We start from the raw sequence: 20,000 nt of genomic DNA, 5'->3' as shown, positions 1-20,000 counted from the left end.
GTTTCATTTCATTTCACTTCACATACCTATATTGTACATATTGTATTTACTACATTTATTGATATATGATATGTTTTTATTTACTCTTATGATGTATTACTGTAGATTAAACTACCTGGCAGTAACCCCATTTTTTAACAGCTGCAACATTATAGTGATACCTTTGAAATATATAATAAATTAATGAGTATGAGTGACCTTGTGCTAGTTGATGGGAACAATATGTCATTTATTTGATCACCGAATATAAACTAGAAGGTTTTACATGCATTTTCAGAATTATATTAAATTAAATGTGTCCCACACTGTGATTCTTGTAAGGCGTCAGAGGCCAAGGCTGGAAAGTACTTGGTTATTCTCTAACAATAGGTTTTTCAAGCTTGTTAAATCATCCAGTATCTAAAATCCAAAAATATAAAAGTAACTTTTAAGTAAGGCTGTCAAATATATGTAGTAAAGTAGAAAATACTGAAATATGTATCAAAGCAGCATGGAACGACACAGATATACACCATATACACACACTGACACACAACCATTTGTCCATCTTCTTCCTGTGCTTAGTTTCTCATGGTAATGAACAGGTGATCCTATGAATATAGGATTGGCCTAGGCGGTAGAGTGTTCGTTCTCCGACAAGAATATTTGTGGTTCAATCCCCACTCTTCTCCATCTGCATGCCGAAATATCCTTGGCAAGATACTGAACCCCTAAAATTAACAACAACAAAAAAAATTAATTTTTTTTTTAAATTAAATTAAATTAAATTAATCCTGCGCAGGAAGTAAATAAAAAAATTGAATTGAGAAATTAAATTAAAAATAAATAAAATAACAGAAAATAAATGAAAAGTAAATTTTCACCACTTTCAAATGTTCTGTAAATCTTGGTAAGAATTTGAGCATGTTAAGCCCTCAAAAAGCCAATTAATTTGCATGAAAAAATAAAAAAAGAATCTTCCAATTTCATTAGGGCCTCACAGTCAAAGAACAACTCAGCCATGCATTCAGTAACACAGGGAATTATTGTTGTGCATTAGAAGGGTAGTGATACAAAAATGATTTAACATTTTTTAATAAGGATTTGTGATGGGGAATACCTGAAATACTCACTGCAAAGATATAGACAATAAAAACGGAGCCGGGTCACTTCTGACCCACGCTGTGTATCAAAGGGTTAAGACGTTTTTTGTTTTTTTACGTTCGTACCACGTGACCCGGCTGTCAAATATGGCCCCGTCCTGCTGGGTGTGAGAGGAGCAGCCGACAAAGGACAGAAAGCAGGACCTCCGGCTCACCCCTCCGTCCATCGCTGCTGCTGCTGCTGCTGCTGTGTGGTAGGTTCGCATGTGTTCGTCCGTCAGGTTCTTATCGCTTCTCTCGTCGCTGTGGCGTGAAGCTCAGCCGCTGCCCTCAGCTGTTTCCCCGCTAGTTAGCTCGATGCTGCTCCGGTCTGCAGCAGCAGCAGCAGCATCATCCACGCTCTGCCGAGGGACTGCTCGCTCACTGCTGCGGCATGTATGTGCACCGAGGATGGAACAGACCAGGGGAGATGTTGTGTTGTCTGGCGTTTTATTTTCACCGTGTCCATCAGATGTGGTTGCCCGATGCTAGCACCGCTGATTCAGCCTCAGCAGAAAGTCAGTGCAGCGACTCCGACCCCCCACCTCAAAGGGAACAAAAGGTTGCAGCTGATATAGAGAGGACATTTCTATTTCCTTGTGTGTGTGTGTGTGTGTGTGTGTGTGTGTGTGTGTGTGTGTGTGTGTGTGTGTGTGTGTGTGTGTGTGTGTGTGTGTGTGTGTGTGTGTGTGTGTGTGTGTGTGTGTGTGTGACTGGGTGACTGGGTGACTGTTCATTCTGATCATAGTTCATGGCAGGCAGCTGATAAAGCATGACCAAGGTTCACTGCTGGGGAAAAGCTAAGATCGGTCATGGGCCTACAATACACCCAGTGTCACAACAAGTTTGTCCGAATTTTAAGATATCCTAGATCTCTTAATAAATCTGTTTTTCAAAGTTTTCCTCCTGATCTAATGTCTCTTCCCCTCTTCTCTCTGAAAAGTGCCGGCCAAACGATGAAGTGTGCTGGAGAGAGGAACTGACAGAAGAAGGCCCTCCTTGTTGCTGACCATCTGCTCCGTTAGACCAACCCTTCACGCTGGCGTCCTCACTCCCTGCCTGCAAAGGGCTCCGCCCGGCAGCCATGCAGATCAATCCAGTGCTGGTGGAGTCCACCGTGGTCTTTGCCGTGGTGCTATGCGTCCACATGGCGGTCTGGAACCAGCACTCCTGGTGCAGCATAGCCCTCGTCATCCAGGCTTTCTACGTGCAGCACAAATGGGACCGTCTGCTCCGGTCAGGAGGCGCCGTGTTCCAGTTTCGGCCATCAGCGAATAGCGGCATTGTACCGGCCTCCATGGTGATGCCATTGCTCGGCCTGGTACTGAAAGAAAAGTGCTCCGACTCAGGGAATGTCTACTTTGAGCGCTTCTCCATGGTTGTCACCATCACAGGCATGATGCTGGCTCTGTTTCTCTCTCTGATTGCGCTCGGTATCACCAGACCCGTGCCTACGAACACTTGTGTGATCGCAGGCATGGCCGGCAGCGCCATTCTCTACACGACCAAACAGACGCTGACGGTGTCTGAGGTCATCGAGGTGTTAGAGGTACTCCTGATCTTCGTCTATCTCAGCCTGATCGTGCTTTATCTGCTGCCGCGCTGCTTCACACCCGGAGAGGCGCTGCTCATTGTCGGCGGAATCAGTTTCATCGTCAACCAACTCATCAAGCGCTCCCTGAACCTGGCAGAGGTCAAAGGAGATCCAGTGAACTATTTCCTGCCGGTGGTGGTGGTGGGCTCGCTGCTGCTGGGTGTTTTCTTCGCCCTGCTCTTCTGTTTCATGGAGTCCGAGACCTGGGTGTCCTCGCTTTTCTTCCACATGATGACGGCCGTCCTGTGTCTGGGAATCCTCATGCCGTGGCTCTCCCTGTTCATCGGCCGGCACCCCATCATGTGGCTGCTGGACTTTCTCACGTTAAATGACAGAAGACTCTGTCTGTTGGGGTACTGGGTGTTTTTGGCTGTCGTGGCCACCTGTGTTGTGTTACACCAGAACTACCAGCGCCAGTCTGGGTCCAAGAAGCACCAGGCCTCGACTGTTGTCAGGAAGTACTTCCATCTGATAGTCGTGGCCACGTATGTTCCAGGGCTCATATATGACAGACAGATGCTTCACGTGGCATCTGTGGGTTGCCTGGCTATTTTCTTGTTCCTGGAGTACGTGCGGTACTTTCGGATCAGGCCACTGGGTCAGCTGCTCAGGCAGCTGCTCACACTGTTTCTGGACGAGCGTGACTCTGGGCCTCTCATCCTGACCCATGTCTACCTGCTGCTGGGCATGTCGCTGCCCATATGGCTGTTCCCTGGGCCCTGTGCCCCGAAGGGGATACTTCCTGGTGCGGGCGGCCTGGTGCCTTACGCAGGCGTGCTGGCTGTTGGGGTCGGAGACACTGTGGCGTCCATATTTGGCAGCACCATGGGAGAGATACGCTGGCCTGGCACTAAGAAAACCATGGAAGGGACTGCAACATCTGTGTTTGCCCAAATTATCGCTGTGGCCATGTTTCTCATCTTCGATGGGGGTATCAATTTGAACTCCACCTACTCATGGATCGTTGGCTCCATAACCCTGGTGGCCATGTTGGAGGCCTACACCTTTCAAATAGACAACCTCCTACTCCCACTCTACCTGTTCATCCTGCTGATGCTCTGAACAGACAGATGGCCCAGACAAAAACAGTTTCCACCCCCTGTCCTACATAGTCTCCTGGGTGGAAGCAAGAATGGTCAGTTTGGGATGATGAGAAGATAATCAAAGTGATCAAAGAAGTCCCTTTAGGAATCGATGGAGTCGTTTACACTGGCAAGAAACAAATGATGAAAAGCTGACAGCTGGACTGAGCCTGGTAATTTTTATGTCAGCAAACCAGTGTGGCAGCAACAGAATGTGCCCACTGTCTGCCATTTCAGTATGAGGATGAGGAAAGAGACCAACACAAAGTTATAAAGAAATGTGAAGACGAGCTTCTAAATATTCTCCGAGCTATGTGACAGCAGTGGTGGATGGCCATTTTGCAAGTCCCCATCTTGACATGAAGGTACTTAACAATAACAACTAATTTATGCAAAAGAAGATTAGAAAAGTACAAAATGTATTTTTAAACACTGAATTCTGAAAACACAGATGCTGCTAAGAGGCACATTTCGATCGTCCATAAGGAGGTTGTCCTATCTTGTCCCTTTCTTGCAATTATATGCCTTCTGTATTGCCTTTGAAGAACATTATTTAAAGTTAGCTAGTTGAAATGTCTTTTTCTTAATCAACCTTTTTCATTATGATGATATGATTTGGATAATGGCTGATGGCAATACGACGAAGGACTCACTGATGTGAACATTTGCCTTAAGAAGTAAATTTTCTATCACACGTTACCTTCTTTTGTAGAAGCTTTAGATGAAAGCATGGCCGCCCCGCTCGACTAATTTTCAAGGGCTGGTTTATACTTCAGTATGGCAGAAACTCACCATGGTCCTTGCATGACACTAATGTGAAATCCAGTACTGTAACATGTAAACAGATATACTACAGTATATTTTTGTTCGGTACGTTTTATTTGCTTCATATTCTTGTGGTTTGATGGGACCTTTTTAAAAAGGTAAACTTAACTTGATTTGGGCCAAACTGATGACCACGGAGCCTTCCTAGCATTCATTTAAATGATTTAATTTATAGAAATATCATTCGGCTAGATCCATAGACTGTTTATAAAAATGGACAACGCGTGGCCTTTGACCTCAACTATCCAGAAAAAAAGCAAAAATATTGGTACAAACGCAGTCATCTTGCAGCGATGACGTCACTTGGAGACAAGCGTCTGTGCAGTAGTGATCAGGAGATGGAGCCGTGGAAGTGAGTTCCCACTGATAAGAAGCACTCGACCAATCGCAAGTCAGTCTCAGCTGTCAGTCATGATGTTTCACTATAGCATCAAGTAACTAACAACTACCTAAAATTACAGAAACCATCTTTGAAAGAATTATTGGACTTCTTAGTTCACCCCATGTACTAACATGGAGGCAAAATATATGACCCATACTGCATCCAGCCACCAGGGGTGCAATCGAGACGTTTTGGGGAGCCATCATGTCGTCCATCATTTATATACAGTCAATGTTTGATGTTATCATTCTGAGATGTGAGGATGCATCAGTTCAGAACCTGAAATGTGTTTTCAGAATGAATTAACTTTACGTTCATCTGTAAAAGTTCTTTTTTTAATGTGATGACGGTTAATTGGCATGATTCTTCTAGTGTATTGTTTTTGCCATCACCCTTATGTTTAAAAAATGTAATATTGCATGTTGAGAGCATCCAGACAGAAAGATAAAAAATGATATTCCTCCAATTTTCAGTCCATTTGTTTAATGCTGGTGTGAGAATGGAGAAGAGGAACCTGTGCGCCAACATTAACCCTCTGGTTTCTCAGTTTGATTTCAAATGTATCTAAAAACGTTTGGATGTTGTTAAAAATCATTCATACATAAAGATGTTTTTCTTTTGAGTTGCATCTTAAAATCAAAAATTGTTGCTCACTGCTTGTCTGTAAAAATAGGAATCTGCCATCTTGTTTGAACACAAAGCTGAAAAGGAAAATTAGCTTGAACAAAAGAAATGCTGGTTTGTGCAAATGTTGATTAGGAGACGCTGAATAAAAGCAGATCTAAATATCAGTTGTATTTTAAAAAAAGGGTTCAATTCAAATTAATTTCTAAGCATATTAAAAAATTCACATTCAGTATCGGGCCACAATCATTCTCGATGGTCTGTAATCTACATGCAGCTCAGAGCAACACATGGTGTCATGGAAGATAAAAAACCATCCATGAGCACATGAGCTATGGTTGAAACTGTTAATACACGTTGGTCGCTCTTCAGGAAAGATGGGATCGTGTGTGTCTCTGCAGCCGGATGTCCTTCACTTGGTGTAGAGGGGAGGGAAAGGAAGCTCTTCAGTGGGCTGCAGCCTTTAAAGACCAAACACATGGAAACATCACAGGTTAGTTACAGAATAGGTTCATTTTTTTTTTAAAGTTTGCATTAAATCAAACATGCTGTCATGACAGCTGAGATAAATCGCGACATAAAGCAAATGATGTAGTAAATGACATTGAATGACGGAATAAAGTATAAAATGACACACAGTGGATATTAATAGGTGATTAATGAATGAGTGAGTAATGACACATTGCAAATAACATGTTATTAATGGTGTCAATGGAAGTAGATCATTATAGATCATTATAAAGTATGTGAAGGTGTGATAATGCAAAAAATGATCCCCACACTGCAATGTCCCAAAAGGTTACACAATCTCAATTTAGCTACACTGAAGAGTAATAATTGGATAGTGGTATTTTACATTTCACCTCATTTCCTAAGAGTTGAGTTGAATTAAAGACACTTTCAATTTCCATCCTGACAGAGGGTAATTAGTTACTACAAGTGGAAACCAACTTGTGGCAGAGTATTTTACTTCTAATAAAACCAAAGAACTGGTCATCTGTGACATACCAAACCAGTATAAGACCATTACAAATACTAGTCAAATAATGTTTAGTTACACAGTGATAGGTATAGTTTTCACACCTCAGCTACCAACAGGCCACCATAAGCTCCTGGTCATTGCAGAAAAACAGTAAAACCACCAAGTTCACCGGATGTTAAATTGTTTTTAACTGCTGATGAATTCAGCTCAACAACACTGCATTGTTTTTATATAAATTATATGTTTACGTATATGTTAAGTAAACACTGTTTTAGGATTACATGTTTATTCTTTTCGGGATGTGCTGACTGTGAGAAGCGCTGCTGCTGAAACCGCCCTGACTAACTGTCACCAGTAGAAACAACACCAATCCACCACATCTCTGAACACACACTCACCAGTTGTCGGGGCTCCACTGGGTGTCCTGGGATTCCATGACGTGGAAGGTGTAGACGTGGCGAGAGTCCTCTGATTTGTTCTCAGCGCTGCGATGCACCACCTCACCGTGGATTAGGACCACGCCACCTGTACACAGAGGGGTCGATGGACAAATAATCAATAATTACTACCGCCTAACCCATCTGTTAATTTTCATCAAGGTCATGTCAAGGGCTATCATAGTTTACTTGTTTTATCCAAGTTATTATCCCAAAACCAAAATGAAGCAATGTATCTGGCCACTTCAAATTAGTGTATGTCATTATTTTGGTCAGATATTCTTTTATTGTGGAATCATTCTCTCAGCCTGACCTGAGCTATGGTGCTGTAAATATGTAATGTGTGAGGCTGGTCACAATAATAAAAAAAAACATGTGTGTCCCCACAACACTGGATGTTTTTTACTCAAGGAACAAATTGTAAATCCAAAATACATCCTCACTCATATTAATACTTCAATGACTTGTTAGTTGCACATGCAAAATTAAAAACAGAAGTCAATTACCTTTTTTAATTGGTACAGGAAGGAACTTCTCATCGTCGTACTCCATCTCTTTCTCAATGAAGTCGGTCAGGGGGAAGGGGCCCTCTGGGGTATGCACCATACGCCGGGAGATACCACCTGAGGAGAGGAGATGGATGAACCTTGACATGCAAAGAATATGCACAGAAACTGGTTTCGAATAGCAAAATCATCCGTCCATGTTACGTAATAATAGAATGGTAAACTACAGAGCAAGCTGAGTTCCAGTATATCATGAATCTTACTGTTTTGTGACCCTGGAATAAACCACAGACAGCCATTGGTCAGAGTGGTGTCTTCCAAGGCGATCCACATTCCCATAACTCGGCCCAGGGGCTCAGTGTACAGAAATGTGGCGTCTTGATGAGGTGTCACTGAGAAACAAGAATCAAATTCATACTCACACATGACACTATCATAGTATATACACACTTTTAGTATAAACATACATTTAATGTAAACACACTTATATTATAAACACACTTTTAATATAAACACAGTTTATAGTACTAATAAGAAGCTTTTCTAAATCAACGTAGTGTAAACATACACACATGCAGACATTAAATATAATATAATACAAACATACATACACAGATTTGGTAATAAAATGATAAAATAAGAAATAACATAACATTCATGAGTTTCTTACCTTCTCCACCTATTCCTGGTTGCTGGAAAAGATAGAGAAGAAAAATGATGACTTATTCTAATATAAAATAGTTAGGTAGTTGGGTATTTGATAGGTAGGTAGATTCTTTACCTTAAAAATGTACATGCTTTGCAGTATGACAGGATTTACGAGTCCCAGCTTCTTAGCGATGCCCTAAGAGAAAATGAGTCTTGGTTATTCTGTGACTTCTTCCTGTTCATCATTCATTTATACCCAGTTCAACAATCACACACCTGAACTTTGGCTGAATGCGTAACTTTTTTGTACAATGGCTCATAGGCATGTAGAGCTGCAGGAAGAAGAACAGGATTAGTTAGGGAAAAACACAAGTACACATGTACATGGTGTTAGGAGAATTCAAGTAGAAATCTTTACCATGACCAACTTTGTTCAGTGATCGCTGTTTTGGAAAGATGAATTCACCTGCAGGTCAAAAAAAGCATTACCAGTCACATCTTGCATTTCGCCATCATATTATCAACTTCTTTATTAATTTGTAAATCATTTGAACCTCGCTCACCTTTGTCATCAAAAGCTCTTTTCTCAAAGAAAAAGCGTATCTTGTCTCCGCTGGTGATAAAATAGTCAGCGTCTCCCTGCAGACCAGAATGTTAACATTGGCCACCTGGGGCCGGTTTTTCAAAAGTAATCTGATCGGATTACGGCTATTGGATTGGATCAAATCTTGAAAATGGGTATTTCAAAAGAAAAAAAGGATTCAGAAATTGGATTGGATCACGTAATCTAATCTTGTTGTTGATCCGGATCAAATCTTGAGTTTGGGTTTTTCAAAAGTTTTTGGTAGGATTGGGATCATTTTGATCCCAAAAATCTGGATTAAACTGATCCCAGCAGGAGGGTGGATTCATGGTGGATATCAGTAATAAAACTAGGTAACTAAAATTGGTTAGTTAAATAATACAACATTTATATCATGCATTTTACTGTATTTATATTTATTCATCAATTTCACTTGAATGTTTTAGGTGTCATTATAGGTCATTGTTAAGATCTTTTAGTTCTGCCAAGGGTGGTGAAGTGACTAGTAAAATGAAGAAGGAAATTTGGGCTGAAATCACACAACATGTGAATGCCATGGGGTTTGGCCAGAAGAGGACAACAGAGCAACTAAGATTTCGATGGAAGAATCTTAAGGCCAGGGCAACAAAAGACCACGCTGAAGCCAAGAACAGCCAAACAGGCAACAACCCATATAAGAGGGGTGAATACACAGACATAGTCCTTGATATTATTGGAGGTAAAAATCGGAAGCTCTGCATGGGATCCAAGATGTTGCAGAGGATGGTGAGCCTGTGATGACAGCAGAAAGTGAGCCTTCTTCAGAAAAATGTATTCTTAATCTCAGCCCTGTAATCGAGGGAGAAGGTCAATCACAGGTGGAGCCAGAAGGCCTAGTTCCCACAGGACCCCCAGAGAGAGGCTCAAAGCACCCAAAGAAAGATGACGCCTATAAGGTACTTCTGCAAAAAGAGACTGAAAGGGCAGTAGTACAGATCCATCTAGCAGAGGATCAGCTTATTCTTGCCCGTCTGCAGCAAACCAAGGCCAGACTTGAGATCCGCCTCCTAAAGGCCAAGCTTGGACAAGCTGGTCTCTCCACAGCAGACGAAGCAGATGATGATGATGAAGAAGAAGGAGAACTCATAAGAAGAACTACTCAAAACAAGAACTAAGAAGTAATTAATTTTGTTAAGTATTGGACATTTAAGCCTTTTTTTATCCAGTTCAATTCAATAAATCTTTGTTTGAAACCTGTTCGAAACATCCATAATGTATTTGTGAGTAAAGAATGTATTTATTTATTTATTTGTTGTAGGTCTCAGATGAGTGGACTGCCTGTTTCCAAGAAATGGACAATGGAGGGGGATGTTTATATTGTTTGTTTGCTGTTCCGTTCAGTCCTATTTTCTGTTCAAATAAAGCATATTGGAGTGACCCCACACTATTCTACCTGTTGTTCTTTACATAGCTACATTGTGATAGTCCCATTTAGACCACAGGTAATCCAGATTTGGTAATCCTGAAAAATTTGAATCCGGATCAGAGTAATTCAATCCCACATTGCTTTGAAAAACCAGCATAAAAATAAAATGGATTACGTGATCCTGGATAGCAGAAAAAGAGATTTCCAAATCTGGATCAGTTTGATCCAGATTAAAACTTTTGAAAAACCGGCCCCCGATCTGCTAAAGAGTCATATGTGACACACACACACACGTACGCTCCGGCCCACTTCATCGTTTGGCCGGCACTTTTCAAAGAGAAGAGAGGAAACCTTTGAAAAACCGATTAATTAAGAAATCTTGGATATCTTAAAATTCTGAACTATGATCAGACTGAACATTCACCTAGTCACTGTGACTGACACACACACACACACACACACACACACACACACACACACTGATACTGACTGTTGACATAAGAGTTCAGTATTCGCGTGAGAGGGAGGACGTCTGGGGTCGAGGCAAAAGAGAGATAATATATCTTCACTACAGACTGTGACCTTAGAAGTACTCACTGACTTTCTGTATTTAAAGAAGCTTACCTGCATCTTTACGTGCAAATTGGTGGAAGGCATGTGAAAGAAATGCTGGTGAATAAACTTCTGCCCTGGCATGTCCATGTCTTCCACGATCTCCGACATCCTCTGCCTCAGCTCGTCACACTCGTGGGAGGTCAGCAGCCCGTCGAGAACCACGTACCCCTCCTCCATGTACTGTCAAGAGGGATGCAGGGTCACTTTCACAGCTTCACATCAACAACACATGATCTTTTGAAAATGAGACTGTGACTGATGATATCTTTATTGTTAGGTCGGTAAAATGTAAAATGGTGGCCATCACAAGATGAGGCTATTACCATGGTGTTTTGTTTTGTTTAAGCAACACTAGATATTCAGTTTGCAAAGAGTAGTGTTTTGCTTTTTTTTAATCAATAAATGTTTTAAACTGTTGTTTGAATATCAAAATAAGAAAACATTGCTTTTTCCATTGATTGGTCAATTGATCAAATGGATTTGTTTCACTTCACATATACTGTAGATGCATTGAAGTAATCTTAGTTTTTTTTATTTCAGGTGAAACATAAGAACTGCAACAATTACTTGATTGCTCAATTAGTCGATCAACATAAATTTGATTGGCAGCTATTTTGATAGATGAATTGGACTGAGAATTTTCTAGTCTTGAATATAAGGATAAATTGGTTTATTGTCAAATAATCAACGGCTAAGCTCATTAAGAAATGATTTGCAATATAGCCCTAAAATGTACATGCTAAAGGCAATTTTACATCTACTTGTGGCTGCAGCGTGTAATCTAATGAGTCCAGAGTGTGGACACACACTTCCATATAAACTGCACTGATATAAACATGTAAAACACATGCGGGTGATCGGAGTCCTTCACAGCTCGGTGCCTCTTTGCACAAACAACATCAAACTGAGTAAATCGCAATTTTGCATCGCTCACCTTCTGCACATCACGATCTGACATGAAGTCCATGTTGTTCAGCTTGGACACAGGAATCTGTCTCTCTCTGTGTGTGTGTGTGTCTCAGTTAAATACTGTTTTCCGACCATGGGACCTGTTAAGTCATGTAAAGCGTAACCACCCGAGCTGTTATAGGATTTTGGATTTTAACTCTTTCCTCGCCCTTCTAACGCTCGTGGCGGTGCTGTGACTCAAAACTATTTTCAGCACCTTTGCACAGAATAGAAAAATTATTTAATGTGTTACACAAATACATGACACTTACCGAAGTGCTATAAATGTTTTGCCACCCAGAGGCATTTTTATTAAACTTCCTCTTTTCAATGCTGGTTAAATGGATGACTGACCACAAGTGCTATAAATGTTTTGCCACCCATAGGCATTTCTATTAAACTTCCTCTTTTCAATGGTTAAATGGATGACTGACCTCAAGTGCTATAAATGTTTTGCCACCCATAGGCATTTCTATTAAACTTCCTCTTTTCTTTTTTTTTTCTATTTTTTTTTAACTTCTTTTTATTTCCTTTTATCAAATACAGTCATACATTACATCACATCTGGTCATTTTTAACGTGACCACGGGTACAAGTCTTTGGTTTGTGGGGGTTATCTGTCCATGGATGTCGCGGGCCCAAGCCTCCAAGATCCAGGTATATCAGAATTGAGTTTTACACATTTACATTGTCAACACACACAGTACATCTCACATGTCATTACATCCAAAAAATATTACAAAGGAGGATAGCCTGCAGATGTCAATTGCTTGAAAAATAAAAAAAATAAAAAGAGAGAAAATAAAATAAATATATCTATATATTCTGCTCATATCAAATAAAAGTGTAGAGCTATGGGGGACCAGTTGTTTTTGAATACATCTGTTTTCATTTGTACTAGGGCAGTGAGGTATTGCATCCTATACATTTCTTGTATTCTGTCCCTCCATTGGGTTATTGTGGGGGGCTGTGGCTTTCCCATTGTTCATCAGAAATTGTTATGTTCATCTCTATTTCCCATTTTTCTTTAATATCTAAATTATTCTCCTTCAGTTCTTCCTGTAATATCCTGTATAGATGTGATATGAACTTTGCTCTCACTGTTTCTTCAATTGCCAATATGAAGAAGTGTTCCATTTTGTATGGTGGTAAGCAGAGCTTTTCCTATTCATGATGTGTATGTAAATAGTGTCTTATTTGTAAATATCTGTAGAAGTCTTGGTTTGTTAAATCGTATATCTCTTTAAGCTGTTCAAATGACTTCATTACCCCTCCCTCGAACAGCTGGTCCAGTACCACTATACCCATCTCCCTCCATCTTTCAAAACCTCGGTCGCAGGTACATCTGTAAACGTTCTTTTTTTAAAGGGGACATGTTGTGGAACCGTCCTGGAACCGCTCCTGGAACCGTCACCTTATCGTGGTGGAGAGGTTTGCGTGTCCCTATGAACCTGAGGGCTGTGTTGTCTGGAGCCTTGTGCTCCTGGTAGGGTCTCTCATGGCAGAGTGGTCTCAGGTGAGGGGCCAGACTAAGAATGGTTAAAAAAAACCTCAATGAATAACGGAAAAAGAGGAGATGTGACCCGGCCCGGAGGAAGCCCGGGACCCCCGTCTGGAGCTAGGCCCAGACGGAGGGCTCGATGGCGAGCGCCTGGTGGCCGGGTTTGCCACGGAGCCCGGTCGGGCATAGCCCGAACAAACTACGTGGCACCCCCCCTCTCTTCATCCCATGGGCCCACCACCTGTGGGAAGACCCGTTGGGGTCGGGTGCGCAGCCACATGGGTGGCAGCGAAGGTCAGGGGTCTCGACGGACCAGACCCGGACGGCAGAAGCTGGCTCTGAGGACGTGGAATGTCACCTCGCTGTGGGGAAAGGAACCGGAGCTTGTGAGGGAGGTGGAGCGCAATCAGTTAGATCTGGTGGGGCTTACCTCCACGCACAGTCTCAGCTCTGGTACCGTACTCCTGGATAAGGGTTGGACTCTATTCTTCTCCGGAGTTGCCGAGGGCGTGAGGTGCCGGGCGGGTGTGGGGATACTCATAAATCCCCGGCTGAGCGCCGCGGTGTTGGAGTTTACCCCGGTAGACGAGAGGGTCGCCTCCCTGCGCCTAAGGGTTGTAGGGGGGAAAACTCTGACTGTTGTTTGTGCGTATGCACCAAACAGCAGCTCAGAGTACTCAGCCTTCTTGGAGACCCTGAATGGAGTCCTGTATGGGGCTCCAGTAGGGGACTCCGTAGTTCTGCTGGGTGACTTCAACGCCCACGTGGGCAACGATGGAGACACCTGGAGAGGCGTGGTGGGGAGGAACGGCCTCCCTGATCTAAACCCGAGCGGTCGTTTGTTATTGGACTTCTGTGCTAGTCATGGATTATCCATAACAAACACCATGTTCGAACATAAGGGTGCTCATAAGTGTACCTGGTACCAGAGTACCCTAGGCCGAAGATCAATGATCGATTTTGTGATTGTGTCATCTGATCTGAGGCCGCATGTTTTGGACACTCGGGTAAAGAGAGGGGCGGAACTGTCAACCGACCACCATCTGGTTGTGAGTTGGATCAGGGAATGGGGGAAATTTCCGGATAGACCTGGTAAGCCCAAACGAGTAGTGCGGGTGAACTGGGAACGTCTGGAGGAGGCCCCCGTCCTAGGTATCTTCAACTCACACCTCTGGTAGAGTTTTTCTGGCATTCCTGTGGAGGTTGGGGGCATTGAGCCAGAGTGGGCGGTGTTCAAAGCCTCCATTGCTGAAGCTGCGGTGGCTAGCTGTGGCCTCAGGGTCTTAGGCTCCTCAAGGGGCGGTAACCCTCGGACACCGTGGTGGACACCGGTGGTCAGGGAAGCCGTCCGATTGAAGAAGGAGGCCTTCCGGGATATGATATCCTGGAGGACTCCGGACTCGGTTGCAGGGTACCGACAGGCCCGAAGGGCTGCAGCTGCTGCCGTGTCGGAGGCTAAGCAGCGGGTGTGGGAGAAGTTCGGAGAGGCCATGGAGAAGGACTTTCGGTCGGCACCAAAGTGTTTCTGGAAGACTATCCGGCACCTCAGGAGGGGGAAACGGGGAACCATCCAAGCTGTGTATAGTAAGGATGGGACTCTGTTGACCTCAACTGAGGAGGTCGTCGGACGTTGGAAGGAACACTTTGAGGAACTCCTGAATCCGAATAACACGCCCTCTATGTTGGAGGCAGAGCTCGAGGTTGATGGTGTTTCGTCGTCAATTTCCCTGGTGGAGGTCACTGAGGTAGTCAAACATCTCCGCAGTGGCAAAGCCCCAGGGATTGATGAGATCCAGCCAGAAATGCTAAAGGCTCTGGGTGTTGAGGGGCTGTCATGGTTGACACGCCTATTCAACATCGCGTGGGAGTCGGGTACAGTGCCAAAGGAGTGGCAAACCGGGGTGGTGGTTCCCCTATTCAAAAAGGGGGACCAGAGAGTGTGTACCAATTATCGGGGTATCACACTTCTCAGCCTCCCTGGTAAAGTCTACTCCAAGGTGCTGGAAAGGAGGGTTCGGCCGATCGTCGAACCTCAGATTGAAGAGGAACAATGCGGTTTTCGCCCCGGACGTGGAACTACGGACCAGCTCTTCACTCTCGCAAGGATCCTGGAGGGGGCCTGGGAGTATGCCCATCCGGTCCACTTGTGTTTTGTGGATCTGGAGAAGGCGTATGACCGGGTCCCCCGGGAGAAACTGTGGGAGGTGCTGCGGGAGTATGGGGTAAGGGGGTCTCTCCTCAGGGCCATCCAATCTCTGTACTCCCAAAGCGAGAGCTGTGTTCGGGTCCTCGGCAGCCAGTCAGTTTCGTTCTCAGTGGGTGCTGGTCTCCGCCAGGGCTGCGCCTTGTCACCAATCCTGTTTGTGATATACATGGACAGGATATCGAGGCGTAGTCGTGGTGGGGAGGGGTTGCAGTTCGGTGGTCTGAGGATCTCGTCACTGCTTTTTGCGGATGATGTGGTCCTCATTGGATCATCGGCTTGTGACCTTCAGCACTCACTGGATCGGCTGGCGGCCGAGTGTGAAGCGGCTGGGATGAGGATCAGCACCGCTAAATCTGAGGCCATGACTCTTAGCAGGAAACCGATGGATTGCTTACTCCGGGTAGGAAATGAGTCCTTAGCCCAAGTGAAGGAGTTCAAGTACCTCGGGGTCTTGTTCGCGAGTGAGGGTACTATGGAGCGTGAGATTGGCCGGAGAATCGGAGCAGCGGGGGCGGTATTGCGTTCGCTTTACCGCACCGTTTTAACGAAAAGAGAGCTGAGCCGCAAGGCAAAGACGAGGCGACCCGACCCCGGATAAGCGGATGACGATGAGTGAGTGAGATGTTGTGAAAAATCCACTTTTGTAGTGCTTCTACACGTTAATGTGGGTATCTGGCATGTCTACCGTCCAAAATACTCTGGGGGGGAAAAACAACTCCCGCGATTTGTTGTGGTTCCTCTATGTAAGAAACTATACCATAGATTGCGTCGAATGGGAATACGACCAGAATTGACGTCACAGTCGGTCTACATGGCATAGACCGCCCCCCCCCCCCCCCCCCCGTGGAGGCGGAGATCTGGTGGAGGAGGAGACCGGGTTACGTTACGAGCCACAGCACCCTCCTCAGCTCGAGGCGGCGGGTGTTAGCTGGGAAGCTAGCCGAGGGGGGACGCTAACCAGCCGGTGAGCGGGGTGAGAGGCGGAGATCTGGCTGAGAAGCAGAGCCTGCGGTCGGGGTAAGTCATAAGCCCAAGCCCCCTCCTCAGCTCGGGCTCGCTGGGTGATGTCGTCGGGATGCTGGCTCCATGTCAGCGGCTCGGTGTTTGTTTACGGTTAGCAGCAGGGAGCTAACGCTAGCTTGCTGTTAGTTTGTGTTGAAAGTTGCTTCAAATGGCTGCTTGTGCAAGTTTTTCCAGCAGTATTGCATGTGGCAGCCCACCCGGGAAGCAGCGGAGATCTGGCCGAGAAGAAGAGCCTGCGGTCGGTGTAAGTCACATGCCAAAGCCCCCTCCTCAGCTCAGGCTCGTTATGTGATATCGGGTAGCTGGACCCATGTCTACGGCTCGCTTCTGGTGGACCTGTCGGTGTTTGTTTACGGTTAGCAGCAGCCGCCTGACTGATCTCCCCACGGACAGGGGAGCGTTGACAGTGCGTGTCTCGTGTCACAGTGAGTGTATTCAACTAAAAAAAGCTGTTTTGTTTCGGTAATTGACGGTGACATGTAAGCTAGGTGGCGTTAGCCTCATAGCAATCAGTGCCCGGCTTGCCGGCCGGGGGCAGCCGGCTGCTCGGTGGTGGGTTGGTCTCCGGCTGTTCCCGGGCGGCTCACTGCGAGGCTGGCGATGCTCCCGCTGACTTCACACACCTGAGAGCCGGACACGTCTCACCGGCTCAGGGTTCCCCAAGTCTGCAGGGTATGTCTCATTTTCATCATTGATCATTATCGATCTGTGACAAATCTCCAGCCTGTGTGTCCCCTATGTGTGTCCCGCTACGGTTAGCAGGAGTGGGCTAACGCTAGTTTGCTGTTAGTTTGTGTTTAAAGTTGCAGCACTTTCTGGACTGGCTGCTTGTGAACGTATTTACAGCAGTATTGCATGTGGAACCCCCGGCCGGGAAGCATCTGACTGGGAGGTGGGGGGAGAGATCCCATTTCGGGTCCGGAGTGGAGGAACAATGCTCTCGGAGTCGTAGCTTGTGTGTGTGTCTGGCGCCCCGTGCATGCAGCAGGTATAAATAGAAAACAATGCACTCGGAGGCTAACCCGAGTCGTAGCTTCTGTGTGTGTCTTTCTTTGTTAGAAAATAGCACCGGAACGCATTCCAGGACCCCCCCGGTCTCCGGCTGCATTGTACCCGTGCTAAGGCGCTCGCTCAGCGGACAGCCTCTCCTGTGATGCCTGGGCGGCGAAGAGGAGGAGGAGGAGGAGGGGGGGAGAGAGCTGCGCCTTATAACTTGTGGCCCGTACAGATTTGCTCTACGCACCCCGAGCTGCAAGAACCGGTGCCGGTCACCAGCAGCTCGTTGCCGCCTCCGTCGCTCGCTTTAAAATAAACTCATACCGGGGTTTTAAGCGCATTTTGCCGCAAAAGTTGCAGCAGTGCTAGCCTCCAAAGCTGTAGCCCCCCACGATCCCTTTTGTCTGTGTGTGCGCGCCCTCAGAATATATGGCCTGTATGAATAAATCGCCCCGCGGCCCACTAGAAGGAAAGCCCCCGCACCGCGGACGAGCACCTCCCCCCCTAAAAAAACTTCGTGGCGTGCCGCACACCGAGCCTCCGGCGGCGTGGTGAGGAGGGCGACGGTGCGACTGCTCCCCCAGCCGCGGCACGTGCCCAGCGGTTTAACCACAAATACCGAACTAGTAACGCAAGGTGACTTGGACAAGTAACTTTAATCTGATTACTGGTTTGGAAATAGTAACGCGTTAGATTACTCGTTACTGAAAAAAGTGGTCAGATTAGAGTAACGCGTTACCGTCATCACTGTCCGCGGCCCACTGATTTGCCTACGTGTGTGTGGATAGAAGGAAGTTTTAACATTTGGTTTTCCATGTTGGTTTTAATTAAAAACCTCAAAACGAATCCAGAAAAATCTGTGTTAAAAAAACAGCAAAAACGGTTGATTTTCAGTGCTTAAGAATTGAAAAAAACAATTAAAATGCAGTTTGTAGTTGTACTGCCTGTCAGAACCATCTGTACATCAATATATAACGTTCATGACTTAAATGTACAGACATGTATCTGACATATTGAGAGAATGTGAAAGTAACAGTGATCAATCAACATAAACTCGGGCTTCGACTGAAGAGGGGAAGATGACAAAGTAATGCAGAATATGTCACAAATGATAATCATACAATATCAGACAAACAATTGAGGCCTACTTAAGTTTGACCTCATGATCACCAGCAGCAAATCCCACCTACTGCTAGTGTTGGGGGGGGGGGGGGGGGGGGGGGGGGGGGGGGGGGTGGTGGGTGAGTAGTACTTCTGTGTTTGTGTGTGGAGAGAGGGGAGACAATCAGTGTGATATCTGGGCATGGTGAAGTCCACACAGCATGTCTATTCGTGGCGAAATGGTAGACAGCGACAGTCTCATGTCATACTCTGGTTAAAGCCTTGCCCGGTACTTATTCTTCAAGAACGCCAGTGTAGAAAAAACGCTCTCACACAGGCAGGTTGTTGGAAAGGGCAAAAGACAACTCATTGCTTTTGCAGCAAAAAAAAAGTATTTGTTTTTCGCTCTTGTTTTATTTAATAATTTCATTATTAATTCTGCCCTTTTAGGGAAAATAAAAATTCCCATCATACAAACTACATCTCCCCTCAACCGCTCTTCTACCTCTACCTTTAACACGCATGCACAGGGGAAAACTACTGTCAGTTTCTAGCCCCAAGCCGGTTTCAAGGTTCCCCTCAACGCCTTTATATTATTTTAGACATATTTTTCTTATTTTAGATTTTTTTCACGATATACAAGAGTAATCTGGAAATGTGTTGAAATATCAAAGCGAATGTCGCGGACCCCCTGCAATGCCGTCGCGGACCACCAGGGGGCCGCGGACCCCTGGTTGAAAACCCCTGATATAGTGTATACATACATATCTAATGCATGTATTTAAATAATGTACATCTTGTGTGTGTATGTCTATGTGTGTGCGCGCTCAGAATATATGCCCTGTATGAAGAAATATACACATACAATTATAGTGTATACACACATATTGTGTGTATACACAAGTATTATTTAAATACAATGCATGTATTTAAATAATATACATCTTTATCAGAAGGTGTAGTATTTCGAAATCGTAGCTTCAATGAAGAAACAACAAACGGATACAGAAATATGTGTAGGACAGTGACTTAAAATGATTTTAACAACCTTAAATATGCTAAGGGCAGATTTAAGATCTGTGTGTGTCGGGGGCGGGGCAGTGAGAAGGGGTATGGGTTGTTGGTGAGAGGAGGGGGGGGGCGGGGCACTCAAAACAGGTCAATCTGAGGAAGGCTGTTTTAGACAGGGTAAAAAGGGTGCTGTATTAAATGATCCTTGTGGTATTTTGACCAAAAAATGTTACAGACATTTCATTAAGACCCCAAGGAACCATATCAACTGTGGTGAAATGGGCATAATATGTCCCCTTTAATGTGATGACGGTTAATTGGCATGATTCTTCTAGTGTATTGTTTTTGCCATCACCCTTATGTTTAAAAAATGTAATATTGCATGTTGAGAGCATCCAGACAGAAAGATA

At 44.8% G+C, this 20,000-nt stretch overlaps 2 protein-coding genes across 3 annotated transcripts; one reads left to right on the top strand and one right to left on the bottom strand.

Annotated features, from left to right (window-relative positions):
- Window positions 1-1,210: 1,210 nt before the first annotated feature.
- Window positions 1,211-6,262, top strand: dolk (dolichol kinase). 2 transcript variants are annotated; one of them, XM_053447727.1, is made up of 2 exons: window positions 1,211-1,336; window positions 2,065-6,262. In XM_053447727.1, exon 2 carries the CDS (start codon window positions 2,206-2,208, stop codon window positions 3,775-3,777), a length of 1,572 nt encoding a protein of 523 aa, XP_053303702.1. In that variant the 5' UTR covers window positions 1,211-1,336; window positions 2,065-2,205; the 3' UTR covers window positions 3,778-6,262. The 2 variants fall into 2 exon arrangements, with proteins under 2 accessions (XP_053303702.1, XP_053303701.1); XM_053447726.1 differs by lacking the exon at window positions 1,211-1,336 and adding an exon at window positions 1,879-1,965.
- On the bottom strand, window positions 5,471-11,922 carry LOC128462354 (phytanoyl-CoA dioxygenase domain-containing protein 1). The gene is made up of 11 exons (XM_053447728.1): window positions 11,739-11,922; window positions 10,814-10,984; window positions 8,765-8,840; window positions 8,620-8,667; window positions 8,478-8,533; window positions 8,335-8,397; window positions 8,224-8,245; window positions 7,817-7,945; window positions 7,554-7,670; window positions 7,009-7,135; window positions 5,471-6,089 (listed from the first exon to the last, which is right to left on the bottom strand). Exons 1-11 carry the CDS (start codon window positions 11,769-11,771, stop codon window positions 6,041-6,043), a joined length of 891 nt encoding a protein of 296 aa, XP_053303703.1. The 5' UTR covers window positions 11,772-11,922; the 3' UTR covers window positions 5,471-6,040.
- Between the last annotated feature and the right edge of the window lie 8,078 nt (window positions 11,923-20,000).

Source organism: Pleuronectes platessa, chromosome 19 (genome assembly GCF_947347685.1).
Source record: "Pleuronectes platessa chromosome 19, fPlePla1.1, whole genome shotgun sequence".
NCBI classification, from domain to species: Eukaryota; Metazoa; Chordata; class Actinopteri; order Pleuronectiformes; family Pleuronectidae; genus Pleuronectes; species Pleuronectes platessa.
Note: the sequence above shows the minus strand (reverse complement) of the source record. Positions and strands in the feature narration are given on the sequence as shown.